General features: G+C 41.0%; 1 protein-coding gene across 9 annotated transcripts in view; it reads left to right on the forward strand.

Moving 5' to 3' along the window:
• Positions 1–24,957, forward strand: part of DST (dystonin) — a 496,581-nt gene that overhangs the window by 460,674 nt on the left and 10,950 nt on the right. For all 9 annotated transcript variants that reach the window (XM_065886378.1, XM_065886379.1, XM_065886381.1 and 6 more), the window contains 14 exons: positions 441–611; positions 1,458–1,613; positions 1,816–2,022; positions 5,088–5,207; positions 7,873–8,042; positions 9,564–9,723; positions 12,163–12,357; positions 12,867–12,995; positions 17,723–17,866; positions 18,529–18,717; positions 19,838–19,964; positions 21,925–22,088; positions 22,984–23,146; positions 24,704–24,858. In XM_065886378.1, coding sequence (XP_065742450.1) covers positions 441–611; positions 1,458–1,613; positions 1,816–2,022; positions 5,088–5,207; positions 7,873–8,042; positions 9,564–9,723; positions 12,163–12,357; positions 12,867–12,995; positions 17,723–17,866; positions 18,529–18,717; positions 19,838–19,964; positions 21,925–22,088; positions 22,984–23,146; positions 24,704–24,858 — 2,250 coding nt within the window. The remainder of the gene's footprint in view (positions 1–440; positions 612–1,457; positions 1,614–1,815; positions 2,023–5,087; positions 5,208–7,872; positions 8,043–9,563; positions 9,724–12,162; positions 12,358–12,866; positions 12,996–17,722; positions 17,867–18,528; positions 18,718–19,837; positions 19,965–21,924; positions 22,089–22,983; positions 23,147–24,703; positions 24,859–24,957) is intronic.

Below are 24,957 nucleotides of genomic sequence, written 5' to 3' on the forward strand. Positions count from 1 at the left end.
GCATAGAATTACATTATACCAAAAAAACAATATTACAGTTGTTGTATTGTGTTCCGAGGAGAGACTTAGAGAACCCATTTTACAGAGAAGGAAATCGAGGCTCAGGGAAGTTACGTTACTCGCCCAAGGTCACAGAGCTGATTGGTTACTGTACATTGAAACCTTTCTTGATAACATTTAACATTACTGCTTCACGTGTGGGGTGGATTGATAACAATAGCACCATTTCTAAGACTTCTTGGTAGGCAGAGTGTGGCTATAGGTTTAGTTGTTCTTTCAGTATAGTGGAAAGTTTGAATATGTCAGGGTTATTGTGTGTGCTGGACGGTGTTGAGTATATAATTAGGGGCTTGGGATTGATGACATGGAAAAAGAGCTCTGAGATTTTGTTCTCTTAAAAATGATATGACTTGCGGGGCGGGGGGGATATCTCCATTTAGGAAATCTGTGCTGCCTTTGATGTTAAAGAAGAAACATATAAGAGTCTGATGCAGAAAGGCCAGCAGATGCTTGCAAGATGCCCCAAATCTGCAGAGACAAATATTGACCAAGACATAAATAACTTGAAAGAAAAATGGGAATCGGTGGAAACCAAGCTCAATGAAAGGAAAGTATGTGCCTTGATGAATATCATAGAATGAATGTTTTCATTGTTTCATTTCATGGGTCTTACCTTATCTCCGAGTAGAATTGTCAGTGGAACATCTAATGATTCATGTTTAAATTTTCTTTGTATACGTTGGGACATTTCATGGGCTCAGCTGAAAATAGTATTCTGTCTTAACGCAGGAGAACACAGTTGAAGAAATCTATTCAGACATAGATAAAGGTATATCACAGGTCAAGTGTTAACTAGGTATAGTTTAAATCTGTGAACCAGTGGAATTCTGGGTGGTTAAGTAATTCTAATCACACTTATTAAGCAAAAGGCAGGCTGTATGTGCAGCGGGGGTGGGGAGGGAGGGAGACCAAGAAAGTGAGATGATTGTACATATAATAAGCACTTACATAACAAAAATCCATGAGGGAGAATTAAAAATCTTGCTATTTAATGCTATAAAAATGATAGGCTAGGAATACTAGATTATATGCCCTTGCTGACAGAGCATAATGTATATATATTTCATAGTATTTTGACCTCCAAAATGAATTGTATGCATGTCAAATTTTCTTTTTCTAGATTCTATTTAGTAATTCTGTGGTTAATTGTCCCCAAACCGCAGTTTTAGTGTATATTAAAATTGTTTTAGCTGCAGTGAGATGCTTCTCACTAAACTTGAAGGGGCTTGGTTAGCCAGTATTCAAAAACTGTTTGGGGGATATAGACTATGCATAAATAAAGTATGGATGGGGAGGAAATCTGCCAGAGAGTGGTTAAACTTGCTGGGGCGGGGAAGGCGGAGGGGGAGGCGGGAAACCTTGAATACCATGAAATACTAAATAATCTGTCTTTTCAGGTTAAACTGGAAGAGGCCCTCACCTTGGCAATGGAATTCCACAGTTCCCTCCAGGACTTCATCAACTGGCTCACCCAGGCGGAGCAGACCCTAAACGTGGCTTCCAGGCCAAGCCTTATCTTGGACACCGTCTTGTTTCAAATTGATGAACACAAGGTAAGCTGCATCCCGGATGGACAGCACTCCCTTCTCAGACCTTTTTAGACATCAGGCTGTTTTAATGGCAAAAGCATAAATTTGGTAGTTTGAACACTTTCTTTTGTCCTCTGAAACCAACTTATGATCCCGGAAGTATTTTCAAGGTAGATCCATTTTTCCTTTGTTTCTGATTGTACCCACCTCCCTTTTTTTGGGAAAGGTCTTTGCCAATGAAGTAAATTCTCACCGGGAGCAGATCATAGAGCTGGACAAAACTGGAACCCACCTGAAGTATTTCAGTCAGAAACAAGATGTCGTTCTCATTAAGAATCTGCTTATCAGTGTACAGAGCCGCTGGGAGAAAGTGGTCCAGCGCTTAGTAGAAAGAGGAAGATCTTTGGACGATGCAAGGAAGAGGGCCAAGCAGGTAAACCTTTATAAAGATCCTCTGAACTTGGCAATGAATCAGGTCTATGTTATGTTATTAAATACACGTTATGTTATTAAAGTGCTTTTATGGCAGGCTGTGCTTTGTGTAACAATCATGGCGTGAAGCCAAGGTGTTTATTTCCTAAAAAGGCCATGGCCTCAGTTTGGACGATGACGTCACTTTCTGACCTGGCAGCAACTCCAGGCCCTGGGGACCAGCCTTGGAAAGACTGATCATATCTTGATATCACAGATGGACCGTTATCATTGGGGCCCAAAAAAGGGCTCCACAGTTTTGTTGTTGGGTTGGTTGGTTTTCCTTGGCCTTTAAACCTCCACTCTCATACTTAGAGTGAGGCATTCTGCTTTTTTATACTGCTACTTGTGTTTAGTTCCAAAACCAGACTTTCTCATGTGTAGCCCCCAGACAGCTTTCTGAAGGCATACTCTGGGTCTGAGCTGGTTGTTTCTCTTCACCTCTCCAAATCCGTACACTTGTTGGCAGGGCTTCCTTTCTTCTCTGATATTTGGATACAGCTTCATCCCACCTTTAAATTAACTGTTTGAATCTTGGGGGGCTGCCTTTTTTAATCTAGAGAATCTCACATGGAACTTTCCTTCCTTCCTTCCTTCATCTGTTACTCATATTCTGTTCTAGACTAAACACAGAGAAGTGCAATTATGCATCTCTGTACTCCAGGGAAGAGGAAGATGCACCCACCTTGCTTGGCATATATCTTTGATTTTTACTAGGAACTTCGTGTAATAATACTGAGGGTGAATTTTATAATGACTCTTTCTGCCCCATTCCATTGCATTTGTCCAGCATTGCTGTTGGGCGCGGTCATTTGGGGAGCTAGGCTCGGCTGGGCGATGCAGAGGATGACCTGGGAGTCCAGTGTTTCAGCATTTAAAGCTGTCCAGCATAAAATGTTTAAAGGCTGGCGAAATGACACATTGCACTGTGATTGGATTACAGGCCGCATGTCTCTTTTTGAGGGGGAGGTATGGTATGTCCCATGTAATAAATGAGTCTCTAGAATAGAATCGGTCTCGGATGTTTTTTTAAGACAGTCCTCATGCCAAGCCTGATGTTTTTCTTGCCGTGTGTGCAGCCCTGTCGTCTGTAGTGGAGGCATTTTGAGTTATGAACATCTGATTTACTCAAGTCTCATGGATACCAGTAGCCAGTCGGCCACCCTCTTCCTCCTTTCTCTGTCGAGTCAATTTTATTTTCTCAGTCTGTTGAATTGAATTCATAAGGATTCTCCACTGTTCTCGGTGCAAAAGGATGGCATTTCTTCTATTTGTACGGCTTCTAAATAGTTTTGAGAGCAGGACCAGCCTCAGAACCTGTGCGTTTGTACCATTGTACTTACCATCCAGTTGTTATAGGCTGTACTGTCTGTAGAAAGACAAGCTGACAGGGACTTCCCTGGCAGTCCAGGGGTCAGGACTCTGTGCTTCCACTGCAGGGGGCACGGGTTTGATCCCTGGTCGGGGAACTAAGATCCTGCATACCAAAAAAAAAGACAAGCTGGCATCACTAGCTGTTTATTTATTTATTTGTTCTAATACCTCAGGTTTTGGCTCAGATCTTGGCTGTAGTTCTCTGACTTGGGCAATTTATGTGCCTATTCTGGCCTCCCTGTTTTCATGTCTAAGTTGATTAGATTTGTGGGAGGGACGTGTAGGGAGAGCAGGTCTCTAACAAGACAGTCTCCAGTGGACCCTTGCAGCTTTGTGATTCTGTGCTCTCACTGTGCTTAGTATCAAATGTCTTTTTGTTATTTCACTATTAATGTTCTTTGATATAAAACAGTTTTTATTTTGATTACTTAGGTTTTTGTCATGTATCTGTTCCCTTTAATTCCTTGGAAGAAATAATTTATAACTAATTTTCTAGTTTGGTATCCAAAAATAGTACCTACTATTTCTTTATGATAAGCAGAAAAGAGACCACAGCTGAAATCAAGTATATATAGCACCAGAATAGTTGAAGGTTTTAGACGCGAAAGAGAATTCTATTTTGTGAGAACTCGAGTACTGTGGGTGCTCTTAAGTATAAAACCAGTATGTGAGGCTCAGGCATTGATGTGAGGATTTGTATAGCAGCAAGAAAGATGTTGAATTGTCTTTGCATTAAATAGGAACGTAATGCCCTCTTTTTGTTAAAGTGAATTTACAGACTTTATCCTTTCCCTTCTCCCTTTTTGTACCTGTTTCTTAGCATAAGAATTAAACACCACCTTAGAAGTAAATCCAGATCTGTCAAGAGACAACAGTGGAAGCTTACATTATTATTTTTTTAGTTTCATTGACGTATAGTTGATTTACAATGTTGTGTTTAATTTCTGCTGTACAGCAAAGTGATTCAGTTATACATCTATCTATTCTTTTTCATGTTTTTTTCCATTATGGTTTATCCCAGGATATTGAATATAGGTCCCTGTGCTGTATAGTAAGACCCTGTTATTTATCCATCCTATATATACTAGTTCGCATCTGTTAATCCCAGACTCCCACTCCATCCCTCCCCCACGCTCCCTCCCCCTTGGCAACCACAAGTCTGTTCTCTATGTCTGTGAGTCTGTTTCTGTTTTGTAGATAAGTTCATTTGTGTTGTATTTTAGATTCCAATCAGAACAGCAGACAGAAAGCCAAATGAAAAAAAATGAAAAGCAATGTAAAAGACCTATGGGATAATATAAAGCATGCCAGTCTACGCTTACATTATTTATTAAACAAAAGAAAGGGTGGGACGTTCTGCCTGATGCTCCCTAACTGCTTCTAGGCTCACTTCAATTTTTGTTAAAGCTGACATGTTTGAATGAGTTATAACAAAGTGACCGCGGGGCATGACCACAAAAGCTGAGCGTCAACAAGACATTTTGTAATCTGCTGATGAAAATATTCTTTCTTGTTCTTCTTCAGGGAGAATTTTGAATGTATAATTGTTAAAATTTTCATTAATATCGATTTCTGTTTAGAAATGTACTAGATTTCAAATCTAGTGAGTATGCCTGAAAGTTTTCTGGACGAAGATGTGAATTTCTTTTACAGTTCCATGAAGCTTGGAGTAAGCTTATGGAGTGGCTGGAAGAGTCAGAGAAGTCTTTGGATTCTGAACTGGAAATTGCCAACGACCCAGACAAAATCAAAGCACAACTGGCACAGCATAAGGTGGGTCTGCAGTTAAGAAAAGCACATTGTGTTGTTGTATATCTCAGGGTCACTTTTAAATTCCTACCTGATTGTGTATTTATTCACCACTGGAGAAAAAGGCTGTCCAACGTGGACCTATATTAAATTTAAAACCAATTGCCCTTTACATTGGTCAAGTGATCATTCCATTATGATTCCAGGGTTAATTATTAAAAGAAAACTCACTGAATTAAAACTGGAAGTCTTCCGCAGTCTAAAACACATAAAGGACTTCTAGAGGCCGAACATTGGCACTTCGGTTTATCACAACTGCCTTGTCTTGTAATTTCTTTCATAGACCAAATGCCATGCAGGACATAATTATGTACTAAAAGGAACGTAGATTTTGCCATATATATTCCTACATACAGTGCAGTGGGGAAAATTGGTTGCCACCTCCTAAATTGGTATTACTGTGTATGTGTGTGAAATTCCACCCCTCCCCTCAAAGACACATAGTCACTGGCTTCCTTGTGTAGACAAGAAGATATGGAAACACTGTGTTTTATATTTTCTGCCTTTTATATTCCTACCACATGCCATTCAAAGAACATCCCTCCCCCCATCCTCCCCAACTCTCTTGAATTTGGGTCTTTCTGTTATTCTGTTTGTAAAGTGATCATCGGCCCTCAGGGTGAGGATGTGGGTAAAAGGAGACCGTCCCTGCAAACCATTTTACAATCTTAGGCATCTACATATAAATCATTGCTTGAAACATGATAGCTTTTAAAATGCTGGAAAAGATTGAATGATATAAGTTTTATCATCATCAGAACATTCTAGCCCTCGTGTTCATCCAGGCTGGTTGCTTCCGTCAGTGGGCCTGACCAGGTGCAGGGCTCAGGATCCTAGGATGATGGGGGAACATGCTGAGGTCCTTTCTTTGGCTGGATGAGGGCTTTACGAGTGGCTTGTCCTGATGGCCCCTCTGCCTGGGAGCTGCCCCATCTAGCACTGGCAGCCCAGAGATGGTGATCAGCACCCTTTCCCGTCCCCTCCTTCTCAAAATAGAATGCCTTATGTGAACTTGAGCATAGATGTTGTGTTACATAGTCTGATGAAAGCATCCTGCATATTTAAAGTAGAGAATCCTGGAAATAAGAATGTGTGAAGAACCCTATTAGATTTCTTTTTCCTAGTGAGGCCTGTCGCCAGTCACCATTTCTCTGAGATAACAGGGTACGTTAAGCCTATCTTAAAAGAAGTCTTTTCTGTTTATCGTTTGGATACTTTTTGTCTTTAAAAAGTTTGACTCTATCCTGTATTCAGCTGTAACATTTGTTTTGTATAAGAAAATCTGTGTCAATACCATGATTCTAAAGCTAGCGTTCTGTTTCGAAAAACATGAAAAACATAATAATTACAGAAAACAGACTACAGAAATAGTGACATATTGTGATGGGATTTATTGCCAAAAAATTCCCAGATGTAGTTGCCTCCTATTATAAAAGATATATATAGTGTGGTATTAGTGAAACACTTCAAGTGTGTAACATTTTTAAGGCAATACAATTTATTAGGTAATTGTAACCTCGAGGTTATTTTGGGAAATTACATTTGCATAGCATTTTACTGCCTGGGGTGATTCTGATGTGCTACCAGGATTGAGAATCTCCATGTTTGTGTTTCCTTGATATTTTATGAGCTTTTAAGCTGCCCATGAAGTTGACCTTTTTTCTTCTCATCGCTGAGATTATGTATTCAATAGCAGTTGTCTTACTCTTTCTATTAAATGTTTACAAACACCCACAAAATGCAAGATGATGCTAAGGGTCCTACGGAGGTAATACCCCTGCTCTATGAAAGCTTATAATTGAGTTATATAGAAAGATTAGAATTCATCCCTCCCCCACATGCGTATATACACACACAAACATGAAGGGTTCACTAACACTGTAAAAGCTGAAAAATACAGGTGTCATATTAGCCATGTAGCTGTTTGGTAGTGGAAAGTCATCTATAGACCTTCGGAGACTTGAGTAGGGCGTTGTGGATGTGAGGAGGGACGTGGCCTCCCCACGTATGCCTAGAATGAGTGGGTCCAAACACAGAACCAAAGCTATGGTTCTTTTCCCCTTATCCTGGCTCACAGATAAAATACATGTAACATTACAGTGAGAATCCAAAATGTGTGACAGAAAATCTTTTTGACAATAAAAAACAACTGTAGTAAATTTATACATTACTGGGTCATTCTGTGTCCAGACTGGACCCATACTTACTCATAGAGTATTAGCTACATTTTCCTCTCTGGGCTCGTGGGTCTCTCCATAGCTTAGTAGCAATTCCATATTCCAATTTACCATAACTATTTATACTGTTTGTAGTTTATGTCTACAAGAGATTCAGGATTTGTTTTGCTTTGAAATTTTTTTTTTTTGATACTACTAGGTGCTCTTAATAATAATAGGTGCTTGATAATAGTAGGTGCTTGGCTTCTGGAAAAAGTTAATCCTTCCATTTGAAAGTTTAAAGGTTCTTCTCTACCCTGGTGTGTTCCCTGTTGAGTACTCACTACACCATGTGACTTGATGATGGCTGATGTCTCCATTTATTTAAGAGGAATGCCCTTTTCACTGTCTCTTACCTATTTGTGTATCAATCCCAAGTAGAAATGCATGCTGCTCTCTTGTTGGATGTACAGGAGTTTCAGAAATCCCTCGGAGCCAAGCATTCTGTCTACGACACCACCAACAGGACTGGGCGTTCTCTGAAGGAGAAGACCTCCCTGGCTGACGACAACCTGAAGCTGGACGACATGCTGAGTGAGCTCAGAGACAAGTGGGACACCATCTGTGGGAAGTCGGTGGAGAGGTGAGATGCGCCTGACAGCCGCTCACTCACCTTGCTGGACCCCTGGCAGCTGTCACGGTCCTGGCGCTCTGTAGGCAGGGTTTGGAACCTTGAATACATACCTCCTTTGCCTGGAGAATGTCTGCTCATCCTCGATGCCCCGCACACACAGTGCCTCCCCCGAGAGGCTTTGCTGTTCAGTATTATTTACGTTTAAGTGCTCGGTTCATTCAAAAATGACATCCTTCTCCAAGCCTCCCCGCATCTCGCATGCAACTACAGTGCCTGCCTTCGGACTGGTCCCCAGGTCTGCCATGGTCCTCCTCAGTCCCGTTTCCACATCACCAGTAGGCCTGTCTTCTTAAAGTATAAGTGGGATCTTGTCACCCCCCCTTCCCCCCCAACCCCCCTTCATACCCTTTAGGGACGAACTCTTGGGTGTGGATTAGGATACAGGCCCTGTCACTGTGGCGAGCAGGGTCCTACCAGCCTGACCTCACACACCCCTTCCCAGTCTCCCTCCTCCTCACTACACTTCAACCATGAAGACCCAAAATGTTAAAGTAGCTAAGAAAGTTAAAATAGTAGTTGAAGAGTTCACATATCTTATACATGTTTCCAAATTTTTCATTGATCCTTAGTCTCATTACTTTTGTCAGTATCCAAATTCAATAGAATATCATATTCCATTCTAGGGAACTTCATAATAAGTTTTTAGTGTTAGTCTTTTTTGTTGTTGTTGTTGTTTTGCGGTACATGGGCCTCTCACTGTTGTGGCCTCTCCTGTTGCGGAGCACAGGCTGCGGACGCGCAGGCTCAGCGGCCATGGCTCACGGGCCCAGCCGCTCCACGGCATGTGGGATCTTCCCGGACCGGGACACGAACCCATGTCCCCTGCATCGGCAGGCGGACTTTCAACCACTGTGCCACCAGGGAAGCCCTAGTGTTAGTTTTTCAGAATCAATAAAATCTTCTCTCAGAAGGTTACATACTTTTTACAGTGTCCTATAAATGATTTCACGACAATTCATATGGCATTCTTGAAAAGACAGAAAGTCACAGTGATGAACAGATCCATGAGTGGCAGGTGTCTGCCGTGGAGGCAGACTGTGACCAGGAAGAGCCAGCCTGAGGGAGATCTGGGGTTGATAGACTGTTCTGAGTCTTGACTGTGGTGTTGTTACATGAACATATACATGTTTTAAAATCCATAGAACTGTACACCCCAAAGGTCAAACTTACTGCATGATACTTTAAAACACAATTTAATTGAAAAGGCATATTTTTATGAAGAAACTAAAGGGCCCGTGAGGTGGTGATGAGGGAATTTTCCTGGAACAGGTGCCGTGGATTTAAGCAATGAAAAGAAAATTGGAGAGAAGTTTGTTATTTTCTAAGGAAAGCAGAGAAACAGCAGTGAGTCCAAATACACTGCTTTTCCTCTTGAGGTCTGCTTAGCCTTCGTGGATGTTTTTTAGATGTTTGGATATAGAGGGCAGCTTTTTTGTTGCTCAGATTGATTTTTTCCATTTTTTCCCCTAGACAAAACAAATTGGAGGAAGCCCTCTTATTTTCTGGGCAATTCACAGACGCCCTGCAGGCCCTCATTGACTGGCTGTACAGGGTTGAGCCCCAGCTGGCTGAGGACCAGCCTGTCCACGGAGACATCGATCTAGTGATGAATCTGATCGATAATCACAAGGTATCGTTATCTGGGACATTTTATTTTATCTTGCTTGATTATTCTGAATGTAGAGGGAACTGTAACCACTTAATTTAGCTTTGTAAATATCTACAGAGTATCTATCATGCTACATAATAGTTTTTAATACTGAAATATGTGACATTTGAGGAGAACAAGGAAGCCAACTTTAAAAGTGATGCAGGAAAATTACTTCAGTATCAGTGAAATACTTTGGTTTTAAATTTCCCTATCCGAAACCTTGCTAGAACTTGAAAAGTTATTTCATTGTCTGGCACTTTCAAACGTTTTTCAAGAATGTTTTAGTATCTTCTGTTATTCATTTAGGTAATTATGTGATATAATTTAAAATCGTTCATTCAGTGACCTGGAACTAGGTCATTGCTGAAGTGCTAGATGTGTGACATGATCTGTGGGGGTCATGATCAGCTGCTTCTCTTTTTCTCAAAAACAGTTTTAACCTTGCCCCTTGACCTGTAGCAGTTTAAGAGACAACAGCGTATGCCATTAGGGATTCAGTTATTACTTCAAGAAAATTGGTTTCCTTGCCGTCTCCTGATATGCATGTCAATCTGTTGTACAAATCAAAGGTGGTATTTGAGACGTCCCAGAGATATACTGAGTGTAAGGTCCTAAATTATGATCAAATACTGTTACAACTTAAAGAACCTTGAAAACAGCATGAGGCCCGGTACTAATGTAGGATGGTTGGCTTTATATATACAGTTTTCTTACAGCACTACACTTGAATTCATGTCATATTCCTCTCTATAATTTTTCAGTTCAGAAAACTTATTTCATTTTAAAATGTTCTCTTTATACCTCCCTGCTTATGCTATTTTGATCTTACCTGTTCTTTTTAAAATAATTGGTCCTTTTGCATATTTATTTCCCCTTTTCTCGTTCCATTATCTCATTATACCCATAGAAGAGAGTTTGTTATGTTTGAACATTAACAGAAAATAAGAGAATAGATGAAGAACATTGATCTGGCCTACAAACATTTTAAAAACTTTAAATTATGTTGCTTTGCCTATATTGAAACAAATGTTTTGTGCATGATTAATACAAACTTTTCCATCCCCTGGCACTCCTTCAATGACTGATGAATAATGTAATGTTACTTTGTACATAAATGCCATTTTTAGAAGCTCACTGTCTAAATATTTACTCCCCTAGGCACTTGGCTGGTTTTTTATATACTAAAGGTCAACAAGAATGAATTAATCATTCAGCATTAGTAATACAATTGGAAGCCCCAATAAGAAGTTTAAGTATACAAAGTACATTGGAAAGCCTACTCAACCGTGGGACTAGTCCTGTCACAAAAGGGAGAGTTAGACGCTGTACCTTGTATCTGTGTGTTTGTGCATGTGTGTTTATTCGTGTGTGTGTGTGTGTGTGTTTGTCTCTGCGGGCACACCTCATTTAACACTATCAGAGTGAAATCAGCAAAGAACTCATCACACTGTTTCTGGATTATTTTCGACAGTCTCACTTTTATGAATGATCCGAGTATCAGAATAGAAACTCATGGATAGAGTCAGAAGGATAAAATGTGCTTGGTAATATTCATTTGTGATGATTTCTTAGAAAAATAAGCTGATTTCAGTTTATATATGAAGTTGGTTATTTGAAAGATCTGGTTGCAGACAGACTCTTGCGTCAGAAATGGACTTAGTCTGGGACCAAAAGAAGTCACTTTAACCCTTGGCACATCAGAGTTCATCAAAATTGTGCGGGAGAGAAAAATAAAAAGCTTTTCCTCCAAGATGACAGATTAAGGAGTCAAGCCTCTAAAATTTGACGTTATGGGTTAGTGCCCAGGATCCTGTGAAAGCTACAACAAAGGATTGTTAGAGGGAAACAAAGAGGATGTGCCAGCCCTGCTGTTGTCTCCAAGGGCTGCTTAGTTACCAGTCAGTCCCTTAGGTGTGTTTGCTGATGGAGAGCAGTGTGGTGGCCAGCACACACTGGGCGCACACAGTAATGATTCCAGAGGGATTGGGACACCCTCACAAAGTATCACAGAAAAGAAGTTGTGATGCATTTTTGCATGGGATTGAAATAAAGAAGGGTGACCACCATTCTTTAAGTCCAACATGTCATTTAAAAAATAACATTCACTCAGGAAAACATTACAAGGTTGAGGAGCAAATTGATACAAGCCTAGACTTGACAGTGCCCTCACAGGAGCAGTGTGTCTTGTCTTATTTTCTGCAGATTCTGAGGAAAACGTGGGTCATTAAACTGTAGGTCTTGGAGAGCCATACATGATGTTATGTGCACATACATATTTCATATAGTATGTCTTACTATATATAAGTTATAGTATATAAGTATATAAGTTATATATAGTAAGCAAGTTACTATATATAACTTACTTTCATATAGTATGGCTTTGTAATTTAAAATTAATTTTTTAAAATTTGGTCTTAGGTCTTCCAGAAGGAGCTGGGGAAGAGGACCAGCAGCGTGCAGGCCCTGAAGCGCTCAGCCCGGGAGCTCATAGAGGGCAGCCAGGATGACTCCTCCTGGGTCAGGGTCCAGATGCAGGAGCTGAGCACACGCTGGGAGACGGTGTGTGCACTCTCCGTATCCAAGCAGACCCGCCTAGAAGCAGCTCTGCGCCAGGTAAAGCCCTGGGGTTACAGCTGCTGGGTGTGCTGACAAAGGTCCTGCACCCCCAACAGGAACTGCTGTTCTGAAGGACCACAGGGCTCCTGTGTCTCAGCCAGGATAGTCATGGGGAGGGAGTCCTTAGAGCATCATTGCGTGGGCCCGCTCCCCGCCCAACTCCTCCCCAAAGAATTTAAATGACTCAACAGAGGGAGGTTTTCTAATCTTCCCGTAAAAGTGCTGTTTGAGTCTTTTTTTCAGCTAGAATGTATAATGGGCTGCCATTCATCTCACATCAGATTGTTAAAATGGTGAATTATTCTTCATGTAGGCCTTTTTGACGGATTAGATGTTTTCTTACATTTGTAAAATGCAGCACCATGTATCTTTATCTTTTTAATGGGAATAATGGATATAATGAATCAGTTTAAATTTAAGACTTTTTTTTTTCCATTGAGAGGAAGACTTGACTCTACTAACAAGCATGTTTGGAAATCTTTTTTGGGGCGCATGTGAACCGTTAGGCAGAGGAGTTTCACTCGGTGGTCCACGCCCTCCTGGAGTGGCTGGCGGAAGCGGAGCAGACCCTTCGTTTCCATGGCGTTCTCCCAGACGATGAGGATGCTCTTCGGACTCTCATTGATCAGCATAAAGTGAGTTACATAAATGCTCAGTAAAAATAAGTGAGAAAGCCAAACAAAGTAGAGAAAATGTACTCATGATTGCAAATACCAACTGCATGAATATCTTCCTTCCTGAGAAGTAGTGAAAGATCTGGTATGTTTGAGAATTTATGTGTATCCTCCTTCCCTACATAGGTGTGTCCACATGCAACTACGCACATGTGTGTGTGGTATTCTTTTTTTTAATGTCGTCTTTATAGAAGGTGGTTATTTTAAAACTAGTCACTCTGAAGGAACCCTCCTAGACTGTTGGTGGGAATGTAAGTTGGTGCAGCCACTGTGGAGAACAGTATGGAGGTTCCACAGAAAACTAAAACTGGAGCTGCCATATGATCCAGCAATCCCACTCCTGAGCATATATCCAGACAAAACTATAATATACTTCAATTAAAAAAATAAAATAAAATAAAACTAGTCACTCTGTTTTCCTATCTCCAGGAAGCACATTTTTCTAGGGAACTCTTTGGCTCCTGAGCAAAACTGGTCAATTTTGTTGCACTTAGATGTGCATTTCAAAGATGAAACTTCCTTACTGAGCAGTATGACATTTATCAAATTATAACCATTAGAATTGTCAATTAATGATTTTTACCTTTGTAAGCAAGACAAGCAAGTAGTTTAATAACTGGTCTTCAAATTTTATTTTTAAACCTCTGCCAATTCTGTTTTTAATCAAGAGCTGCTTTAAATTCTTTTGAGAAGTAACCCATTTATAAATTATAAATAAAAAATGGATTATGTAAGTACATATACTATTAAATAATTAACCAGGGCTTCCCTGGTGGCGCAGTGGTTGAGGGTCCACCTACCGATGCAGATGACACGGGTTCGTGCCCTAGTCCGGGAAGATCCCACATGCTGCAGAGCGGCTGGGCCCGTGAGCCATGGCCGCTGAGCCTGCGCGTCCAGAGCCTGTGCTCTGCAACGGGAGAGGCCACAACAGTGAGAGGCCCACGTACCGCCAAAAAAAAAAAATAATAATTAACCAAGTAAAAATCTGGCCGTTGAATTTTCAGGTCAAAATTTTTCCTGTGACGATGCATAGGACTAGCAAAACCCTTAAGAGGGTGGTCCAGAGAGTTCTTAACAGATAATTTTTTTAACCTTTGACTCTAAAAGTCAGGAGTTAGCAATGCTAATACTCAGTGTAGTATTTTTTCCACCTGGGTTGTAGTGTTCTGAAAATTAAGTATCTTGAGGGTTTTTTTCTGTTCTTTTTTTTTTTGAAGTCTAGTTGATTTACAGTGTTGTGTTAATTTCTGCTGTACAGCAAAGTGATTCAGTTATACACATATATGCATTCTTTTTTTAAATATTCTTTTCCATTATGGTTTATCATAGGATATTGAATATAGTTCTCTATGCATTACAGTAAGACCTTGTTGCTTATCCATTCTATATATAAAAGCTTACATCTGCTAACCGCAGCCTCCCACTCCATCCCTCACCCTTGGCAACCACAAGTCTGTTCTCTATTTCCATGAGTCTGTTTCTGTTTTGTAGATCACTTATATCACATGATATTAAGTGATATCATGTGGTATTTGTCTTTCTCTTTATGACTTACTTCACTTAGTGTGATAATCTCTAGTTGTATCATGTTGCTGCATGTGGCATTATTTCATACTTTTTATGGCTAAGTAGTATTCCATTCTATATAGGTACCACCTCTTCTTTATCCATTCATCTGTCGATGGACACTTAGGTTGTTTCCATGTCTTGGCTATTGTGAACAGTCCTGCTGTGAACGTAGGGGTGCATGTATCTTTTTGAATTATAGTTTTGTCTGGATACATGCCCAGAAGTGGGATTGCTGGATCATGTGGTAGCTCTGTTTTTAGTTTTCTGAGGAACCTCCACACTATTCTCCATAGTGGCTGCACCAATTCACATTCCCACCAACAGTGTAGGAGGGTTCCCTTTTCTCTACACCCTCTTCAGCATTTGTAGACTTTTTAATGATGGCCACTCTAACCCATGTGAGGTGGTATCTCGTAGTTTTGATTCGCATTTCTCTCATAATTAGTGATGTTGAGCATCTTTTCATGTGCCTGTTGACTTCAGTGTATTTAGTATTGTTGTCAGCATTTCCTATAAACGGTAAAGGATCTTTTTAGTACCACTGAATAACCTGGTATTGCAAGGTTAAGTTGGAAATACATAATTAATTCCATTGAAGCATGGATGACATCATCTTTGGTGACTTCTTGTGTTAATTACGATGCTCTCTCCATGATGGGCTGCTTACGCTATCGCAATGAAATATTGCCTTGTTGTTAATAAAAGGGATGCGAGCTTGTATAGCATTATCAGGAGGAATGAAATGCTGCATACATTTTTTCAAGTTGAAGCTGGCCTGTAAGAGCAGGAAAATTACATCACATTTACTGTACATTTTTGATTCAGTTAAATATTTTGAAAATCTAGTTTATGTTACCATAGGCTGACCATCAGCTGCTTTGGGTTCCACTGACATACTAGGGTTTGGGTGTCAAGAGTGTCCCCTGAAGCCCAGGGTGCATATGTGCCCTACAGAACTGAGGCTACCTGTGGTATCACCGCCCTCACAGCAGGGCCAGGAAACCCCCAGAAACATCAGGAGGCAGGCATCCCGGGAAGGGGTAGTGGTGTCAAGAACAGATTATCTTTAAACATTTTAAATTAGCATACAATTGCATGCAATTTTATAAAGTGCTTCTCTGTAATAATATTTTGCAGTGATATTGTTCGTTCTGTTTCATTTCTTTTGCTTCCCTTCACACATTCTCACCAATAGAGGAAAAACAGAATATTTAATTTCTTAGACTAGAGCCCTCTCAATATAATCCAGCTTCTAAAATTGGCAGATTTTCCCATGTGAGCACAAACCACTGAGGCAACACTCAGACTGGCCTGGAGGAGCCCGGGGTGCTGTCAGGAGTTGGTACCCAGCCCACAGTGTTTCCAGTGGGAGCTGGGCGCCCATTGTGGGAGTGATTAAAAGTACATGATTGGATCAACTCTCCTCTGGAAAAGCACAGCTGTTCTTAACCTTCTGGTTTTCTCTTCCTAGTAAAGTTTGTTTCCTTTCACTTAAAAGGGGTCTGTTTTGGGGAAAATTAATATTTTTAAAGTAGGTCATGATATTTAAAAAGTAGGTCATCAAATTCTGTGAGTCTGTTTCTGTTTTGTAAATAATTTCATTTGCTTATGGTTACCAAAGGGGAAAGGTGGGGAGAGGGATAAGTTAGGAGTTTGGGAGTAACATATACACAGTACTATATACAATATAGGTAACCAACAAGGACCTACTGTAGTATGTAGCACTACTCCATACTACAGAGTAGGGAACTCTGCTCTACTCAGTGTTCTGTAATAACCTATATGGGAAAAGAGCCTAATCTGAAAAAGAATAGATATATGTATATGTATAACTGAGTCACTTTGCTGTACACCTGAAACTAACACAACATTGTAAATCAACTATACTCCAATATGAAATAAAAATTAAATTAAAATAAATACATAAATAAAAATAAAAAGTAGGTCATGTTAGCAGAGTAATTGAACCTGGACTCCCCAACAGTAAAAATGTGGAAATAAAGGTTAAAAAGCATTTATTCACTCACACAGGTACAAAATTGAATAAGACACAGTCTTTTGATCTTGTGGACCTTAACAATCTAGTAGCTGTGCATATAAACAAAATATTTTATTAGAGCGAAATGCCAGGGTAGGAGGCGTATGACAGCTGCTTCAGAGGTTTGGAAACAAAAGGTCACTAGATGTGAACACCTATACTTTCTGACCCCCTGGTTACACGGCGTGGGTAACACAAGTGCCATCCATCCCCTGGCACCCTTGTCACGTGTGGAAGGAATCCCTCTTAGTGTGGGGTCCAGGTAGATTGGAGGGGTCAGTGGATGTTTGAAATTCAGTGCAGGGTTTGGGAAGCATGTGCCCCATAAGCATGTGCCCAAATGCCTCACATTTTGGGGGGCAAAAGTCCTCATTTTTTAGCCCCGCTTTCAGAGTTCTGTGATCCATGAATCTATGGGTACAGTTCTGATGGTAGAAAGTAAAGTATGTGAGACATTTATAAAAAGGTTGATTTGACAGCCTTCCAAAGCCTGTTGAGGTGTATTCATCCTTCCAGGGCTGAGAGTGGCTCTTTTTACTGCCCTTTAATGGACATATTTCCCAGAGGCTGGCCGCTGTCAGGCCCACTTTCTCCAGACTCACTCGACTCCTTCCCCACTGGACGCTGGGCCTTCTCTCCCACAACCCAGGCCTTTCTAGTTCCCTGCCAGTCTGCTGTCTTCCTTGGCACTTTTTGGATACACATTCCTATCATCCCTGACACGGTTAATGCTACTTTGAATACTAACCTCCTCGTCGTATTTGCTAGAACATTTTTTTTTTTTGCAATCCATACTGTTTCTATCACTGGCTTAGTATCTGTCCCAATTCTTGCTTCTACGAATATAATTATAATGTATTCAAATTTAGGAGAGTGTCTTTTTTGTTTAATGTATTTTGTAAAGCATGAGATAGTATCCTGTACTTGGATCTTCTCCTCCCTTAATTCCTCACTCGGTGGATGATTTCCAGCTGTGAATAAACCGATGTAAGTTCTTGCTTATTGGTTTAGCTCTGACAGTCCAGTGGGCATTGCTGGCCTTTTAGTTTCAGCCCGTGCGTCTTTGTTTATGCTGTAGGAATTCATGAAGAGACTGGAAGAAAAGCGTGCTGCCCTCAACAAAGCCACCAGCATGGGAGACTCCATCCTGGCCATCTGCCACCCAGACTCCATCACCACAGTCAAGCACTGGATTACCATCATCCGGGCCAGATTTGAGGAGGTCCGTGCATCTCAGTCCATCTTTAGAGCAGCTGGAGCTTTGAGAGTCAGGGGAGGGGGCGTGGAAACTCAGGCAATTAATGACGCATTTATGGCTGTGGGAACCTAAGGGCTTATGTTCTTCACAAGACCATTCTTCTGTGTGTTACCTGTCTCTGCCATCCACTTTTCTTTAAAAAGTTACAGGCATTCTGCAGCCATGTCCCTGAAATTATGTGGTTCACTGTAGGATTTTTTGTCCACTTCCAGATCACGTCTGTTGAATAGGTTTTTCAGAGCCGTCTATGCTTGTGGAATGCATTGCACACACAAGTGAATTCATTCTGTATTTAAGATCTTAGCTATTTTTATTTCCACTCTGTGCTACACAGAGTGAGCATATGTGATTCTTCAGGGAATGCATGTTCGAACTTAAATTAGCAGGCAAAGGGAAGCCTGGGTGATTGACGTACATCTAAACTTCTGAGGGTGACAGCCATCACAAAGGGCTCCTGGATCCTCCACAGGCTGGGTCTTGGTACCACTGATGGGATCTAGAAAGACCAGAGAGTTATGGGTCTAGCCTGGGATGATCCTAATTTACATTTAAATGTGGTGTATGTTACATCAGTTACATCAGTCACTGAGATGGAAGAAATTCAGAACAGTTGTTTTCTCCATCAGGTACTGGCCTGGGCAAAGCAGCACCAGCAGAGACTAGCCAGTGCCCTGGCAGGACTCATCGCCAAGCAGGAGTTGCTGGAAGCCCTGCTGGCCTGGTTGCAGTGGGCTGAAACCACACTGAGCGACAGGGATAAAGAGGTCATCCCGCAGGAGATTGAAGAGGTGAAAGCCCTCATTGCAGAACACCAGGTAAATAGATGTCATCCTAACCTGCCTTCTCAGACACTGTCTTTGCTTCACACTGTACTTCTCAGAAGACTGCTCTGTGCTTCTTACCTTCACTTCCTCAGACACACTCCTCAACTCCTCCACCGAGTTTCTGACGCCACTGCTGCCCTGGAGCTTCTCTCTGGAGAGTCACTTAGTTTTGCTGGTGTCTCCTGCCCTGTGTGACCTTCCCATGATCCTCCCTTTCGGCCCCATCCATGGAGCTGTGCTCGCATCTCAGATGGGCTCCCCCCCGTCCCTGTGCTGTGCGGCTGCTTCCCACTATTGCTGTCATATTTTGATAAAAGTATAAGATATCGATGCCTGTGATGGCCCTGCAGTGTCTCTGTCAACCGAGGCATTAAAGTGATCAGTGTCCTCCAGTGTGACAGACATTCCAGAAATGTGTTTCTTCACTTCTCACTTTTTTCTGCCTTCTCCTTTTCCCATCACTTTTCACCAGTCTCTGCCCTTGCCACAGATTCCAGATACAGGGACACCTGGTCAACCATGATAAAAAGTCCAAGGAGATGAGATAAATGGCAACATAGTCAAACCTTTTAAATGTAAAATTGAACCTGAATGACTTTGACCCTCCTTGGTAGAGCAGATTTATTGATAGGGATATTTTAAATGTATCCACATTTATGTGGGTATGCTTTATGTCACTGTATATCAAAGCCATCTTAAGTATTTCAGATATGTAGATGAGATGTGTCGCAGGAAAGCCCTAGAGACACCCCAGCTAACTCGTTCCTTTGTAGACAAATGCTCACTTTAAGATTCTTCAGGGAGAGCTTGGAAGCTTGGTCCTGGCTGGTGCGCAGACAGGTTGTGTTCCTCATACAGCTGCTCCCCCTGTGGTCTTCAAATAAAACAAGTTGCTTTTGTAACACTGTAGTTACTTATCACCTATTAACATTTTGTATTCTGTAAATGCTGTATTATGATGGTTAGATTTTTTTTACCCTAGATAAAACATGTTTTATTCTTTTTTCAGAAATCATAGTATGGTCCTTTTATCTTTTCGTTTTTAGTTCATTTCTAAAGATGGTTTTCTCTGATATACTTGTATCTAGTTGACATCATTTCTTTCTTTCAGACCTTCATGGAGGAAATGACCAGAAAACAACCTGACGTGGACAGAGTCACCAAGACCTACAAGAGGAGAGTGGCAGACCCCTCCTTACATTCCCACATTCCGGTCTTGGATAAGGGGCGAGCAGGAAGTAAGCAGTGGCTAATTTCTTTAACATGAGGATGGTTAAGCAAGGAAGTTAGTTTCCTTTTATTTTGAGTTATGGTTTGACATTTTGGTGATTCTACATGAGCTCTCAATCATAAAAGGTTTTCTTTCTTTTTTTTTTTTTCATTAATTTATTTATCTTTGGCTGTGTTGGGTCTTTGTTGCTGCGTGCGGGCTTTCTCTAGTTGTGGTGAGCGGGGGCTACTCTTCGTTGCGGTGTGCAGGCTTCTCATTGCAGTGGCGTCTCTTGTTGCGGAGCATGGGCTCTAGGCATACGGGCTTCAGTAGTTGTGGCACGCGGGCTCAGTAGTTGTGGCGCATGGGCTTAGTTGTTCCACGGCATGTGGGATCTTCCTGGACCAGGGCTCGAACCCGTGTCCCCTGCATTGGCAGGCGGATTCTTAACCACTGTGCCACCAGGGAAGTCCCATAAAAGGTTTTCTTGAAAGAATATGTGGGCTAAGTATTATAGCAACTTATTTTAAAATAAAGGAAAGGATAAATCCAGGTCTCTATATGTGTAACTTTATTTGCTCAAAGTGTATCTTTCAGATTAGCCAGAAGAAATCAGGAATAACTTTCAACAAGAACAGAAGTCGTCACCCCCTTTGAATTGACTCATTCTGCTTCTCTTATATAAATAACCTTAAAGTGGAATGGAACAAGAATGACCATGACCTGCATAAAGTTCATGACCTAACTGTTCACTAGTAACCAGCAATCTGATAGATTTTCCTCATGTTCATTTGACTTGAGGCTCTATTTACTGACTTCTCAGGCTGTCTTGACCCAGCGAAGTGACATTAAATACAATAATAGCTAGCTCAGATAAGATTTAGAAGCAGCACAATTTATACCAGGCAGTTTGTATATTTCTGAATGGTGCCTTACTAAAGAAAAGTGGTATTGGATCGGTCATAGTCGTGTCTTGCACAAGGAGGCAGGGTAACAAAGTTGTTAGGAACTCTGGACACAGACTGCCTGGCTGTCCCCACCCCTCAGCATCTGGGAAACGCAACCTTGGACGTTACTTGAACCCCTTCTGAGCCTCAATTTCCTCATCTGTGGAAGGGGAGAATTATAACCTCATTAGACTATGGGGAGGACTTAATGAGCTCGTGTATGAAGTGCTTAGCATACTTCCTGGAATACTGTTAAATGCTCAATAAATATTAGCTATTGATATTTTTATGTAACTCCATGGGAGTTAGGAATTCTGGGCAAATCTCAGCTTGGATGCTAACTTCCTATGAAAGCTTCGGCCAGTGATTTATTTTTCTAGGTCACATTGAACGATTTAGTTAGATGAGGAAACTGCAGTGAGATAATTGCTCTGTGAAGTTATAGAAACTTGTGAATACTAGAAAGAGGGAGGAAACTTTAGGAAGGCAGTAAATTAGGATATGAGACGATGCACAGGAAACACACAATCTCAGTGGAAAATGGACCTGGAAGAAGGCTGGGACCGTAATCACACACTTCCGTACTTGATTGGGAATTTGTCGGGTATCTTGGTCTGACTCTGGCGAGCCGCCCAGTGCCTCCTGCCCTCCTCTCAGCTGGGTTTGCCCAAACTGATTCACACGCACTGCAGTGCCCTGGCAGTACCAAAGAGGAGGACCGCAGGGTGCTTCTTTGTCATTGAAGTGGTGCAGATTTTAGTCTGGAAAATGTTTGAAACATAAATGTATTGAGAGAACTTTCCAGTATTTCAGGGCTCCCGTCAAGAATATTTCTCTGCTGTCTCTGAATCGTGTGCGACCCTTGTTCAGTAAAACACATTTGACCCTGATATTGTGCATCACCTAAATTAGGGTGTTTCTTCACATCATAGCTAGTAATGAAGTTGATTCAGTCTGGACAAGGAATAGCAAAGGTCAAGCCTTAATGTATTTCAAAACCCTGGAGACTTTGCCATCCTAACTCAAGTTACGTTTGAACAGGAAAACGCTTCCCAGCGTCAAGCTTCTATCCCTCTGGGTCACAGACACAAATCGAAACCAAGAATCCCAGGGTCAACTTACTGGTGAGCAAGTGGCAGCAAGTCTGGCTGCTCGCCTTGGAAAGGAGGAGGAAGCTTAATGACGCCCTGGACAGGCTGGAGGAGGTGAGAAAACTCATACATTGGGTACCATCTTGTCATCTGCCCTCATTCACCGGAACACATTGCCAAGATCTTGATTTTTTTTCAACGTTTCTGATAATAGATAAGAAAACTCTTGATGTCTGAGTGCTTATTTTACTTCTAAAATTAAAGCCACAGGTACGAATGTTTTTATGGGGGGAGAAAACCCTGATATATGGGCCTTGGATTTAGGGAATCAAAGTCAAAAACAGGTATGTTGTAACATAATCAGGAGCTGACTCCTTCGGAAAAGATCTGGCTTGACGTATGTTTACTGACAGCATCTTCTGGCAACTATAATCATTTATAATGCAGATCACTTATTCATATATACTCTGTGATCTGAAGTGTAGGGTGTCAGATTCTAGAATTGGTAAATTTTTAGAAGGTGAGGAGTTAGGAGCGGCTGGTGGCAGAGACGTGAGGGGTAATAAGATAGGTAAAATCGGTCTTGTTCAGCTGGGCCTGCCCCCTGGGGTACAGATCTCCTGTCACCTTGGGCCACACCACCTTTGTGAGTTCGGCATTATCAGAAATTTTCGGTGTGACTTTTTGAGGAGTTTTGTTTCCTCTATTTGTAAAGAAAAAACAGTGACAGTAACAGAATAAACTTTAGAGAAAAAATGTTCAAGTCCCCTTTGCAAGATGATACCTTTCCTGGAGGGAATGATCTGTGTGTTATCTAGAGGATCATTAAAAACGTCATTCATATTGTATAAGATATAATTTTGGTTATCTAGTGGATCATTATAAACATTATTCATATTATATAATTTTTGTCATCTAGAGGATCATTCAAAATAACGTTATTCATATTGTGTAAGATATAATTTGAGCACAGCAGTAACTCAGGCAAAATGCCTTTTGCCCTCTTCAGCTAAGGGAATTTGCCAACTTTGATTTCGATGTCTGGCGCAAAAAGTACATGCGATGGATGAATCACAAGAAATCTCGAGTGATGGACTTCTTCAGGAGGATCGATAAAGACCAGGATGGGAAAATAACCCGACAGGAATTTATTGACGGGATTCTTTCCTCAAGTAAGTCCCAAGAGAGGTGGCCATAACAGATGTAATTTTTAAAGAAAATAAGCACAGTTTAAAATTATGGAGCCAGTAAACCTGTGTTACTAATAAAACATCACCTTTAAACTTGGCTGTGAAGTCATTGCCCTCAAAAAAAAAAATTTAAAAAAACTGTCCTTAGTTAAAATTTATGGCTTTGAAGTCAGGCACACTTACTAATTGTGTCACCACAGATAAACTCCTTTTCTCCACTGGAGCTGTGTCCCTATGTAGTGTAATCAGGTTAATAATACTTAATTCTTAGATTGTGTTGCCCGGCATAAAATGGGAAATCAATAAATGCAAGTCAGTCTCTCTCTTTTTCATTTTAGTTCACATTCTGATCTAATATTGTCATTAGCAGGAAATTAGAAGGCTATAAAACTTCTTAAGGTATGTGCCCCCTTCTTGTTTGGTAGATTTTTTTTTTTTTTTTTTTTTTTTTTTTTTTGCGGTACGTGGGCCTCTCACTGTTGTGGCCTCTCCTGTTGCGGAGCACAGGCTCCGGACGCGCAGGCTCAGCGGCCATGGCTCTCGGGCCCAGCCGCTCCACGACATGTGGGATCTTCCCGGACCGGGGCACGAACCCGTGTCCCATGTATCGGCAGGCGGACTCTCAACCACTGCGCCACCAGGGAAGCCCTGATAGATTATTTTGATCACATGTATGTGATTTCTCTGGCAGATGTTACTAGAAGCACTCTTAAAGTAAATTTCATGTAAATTATTCCTTAAGTGGTACTTGAACCATATGAAATTTGCTAATATTAAACAGTTTTTAGCCTAGAGAAACAGCCATTTCGTGAGAGTCATCCTAATAGTAGTTAAAGGTAAATTTAGGCCACATATGTAGTGGTTGTGCTTGTGTGATGTAAATCAGGTTTTTGTTTTTGTTTATTTTAAGGATTGTAATATACTTGATCATCCTAATCATTTAACTGGCCACGCTACAGTTAAAATGTGCGATCGAGAAGGTCTTACGGCAGATTTAACAAGTTAATGCTATTTACTTTTTCTTTAAGACGTAAATCTTTTTGTAAAATGTTATTGTAAGTAGCAGCTCTTACCAACTTTCATTGCGACCAGAGTATGACATATACTGAGAATATCTTAATTATCACTCATACGTGGAATCTAAACCAAAAGTGAAACTCACAGAGATAGTAGAAAAATAATTGCCAGGGGCTGGGAAGTGGAGGAGATAGGGGGAGGTTGGTACAAGGGTACAGATTTTCAGCAATAAAATGAATACGGTCTGAGTATCTACTGTACAACATGGTGACTGTGGTTGATAACACCATATTGTATAATTGGAATTAGCTGAGAGAGTAAAATTCATTCTCACTCAAAAAAAAACCAAAGAGTAAAAGATAAATATGTGAGGTGATGGATGTGTTAATTAACTAGATGGGGGGAATCCCTCTACAATGTGTGCGTGTATCAAATTATTATGATTACAGTTTAAATATCTTACAGTTTTATTTGTCAGTTATTCCTCAATAGCACTACTTACCATTGTTTTGAAAATGTTAGAGTTCCCTACCAGTCGTCTGGAGATGAGTGCAGTTGCAGACATCTTTGACAGAGACGGCGATGGATACATCGACTACTATGAATTTGTAGCTGCCCTTCACCCAAATAAAGATGCATACAAACCTATCACTGATGCTGACAAAATTGAAGATGAGGTACTCATTACCTTTCCACCGGGTAGAACAAGCACTGTGTGTTCTGCCCAGATACCGTGTACAATTCATGCAGTTGTTTTATTTCCATGTTTAGTTGTT

Source organism: Phocoena phocoena, chromosome 10 (assembly GCF_963924675.1).
Source record: "Phocoena phocoena chromosome 10, mPhoPho1.1, whole genome shotgun sequence".
NCBI classification, from domain to species: domain Eukaryota; kingdom Metazoa; phylum Chordata; class Mammalia; order Artiodactyla; family Phocoenidae; genus Phocoena; species Phocoena phocoena.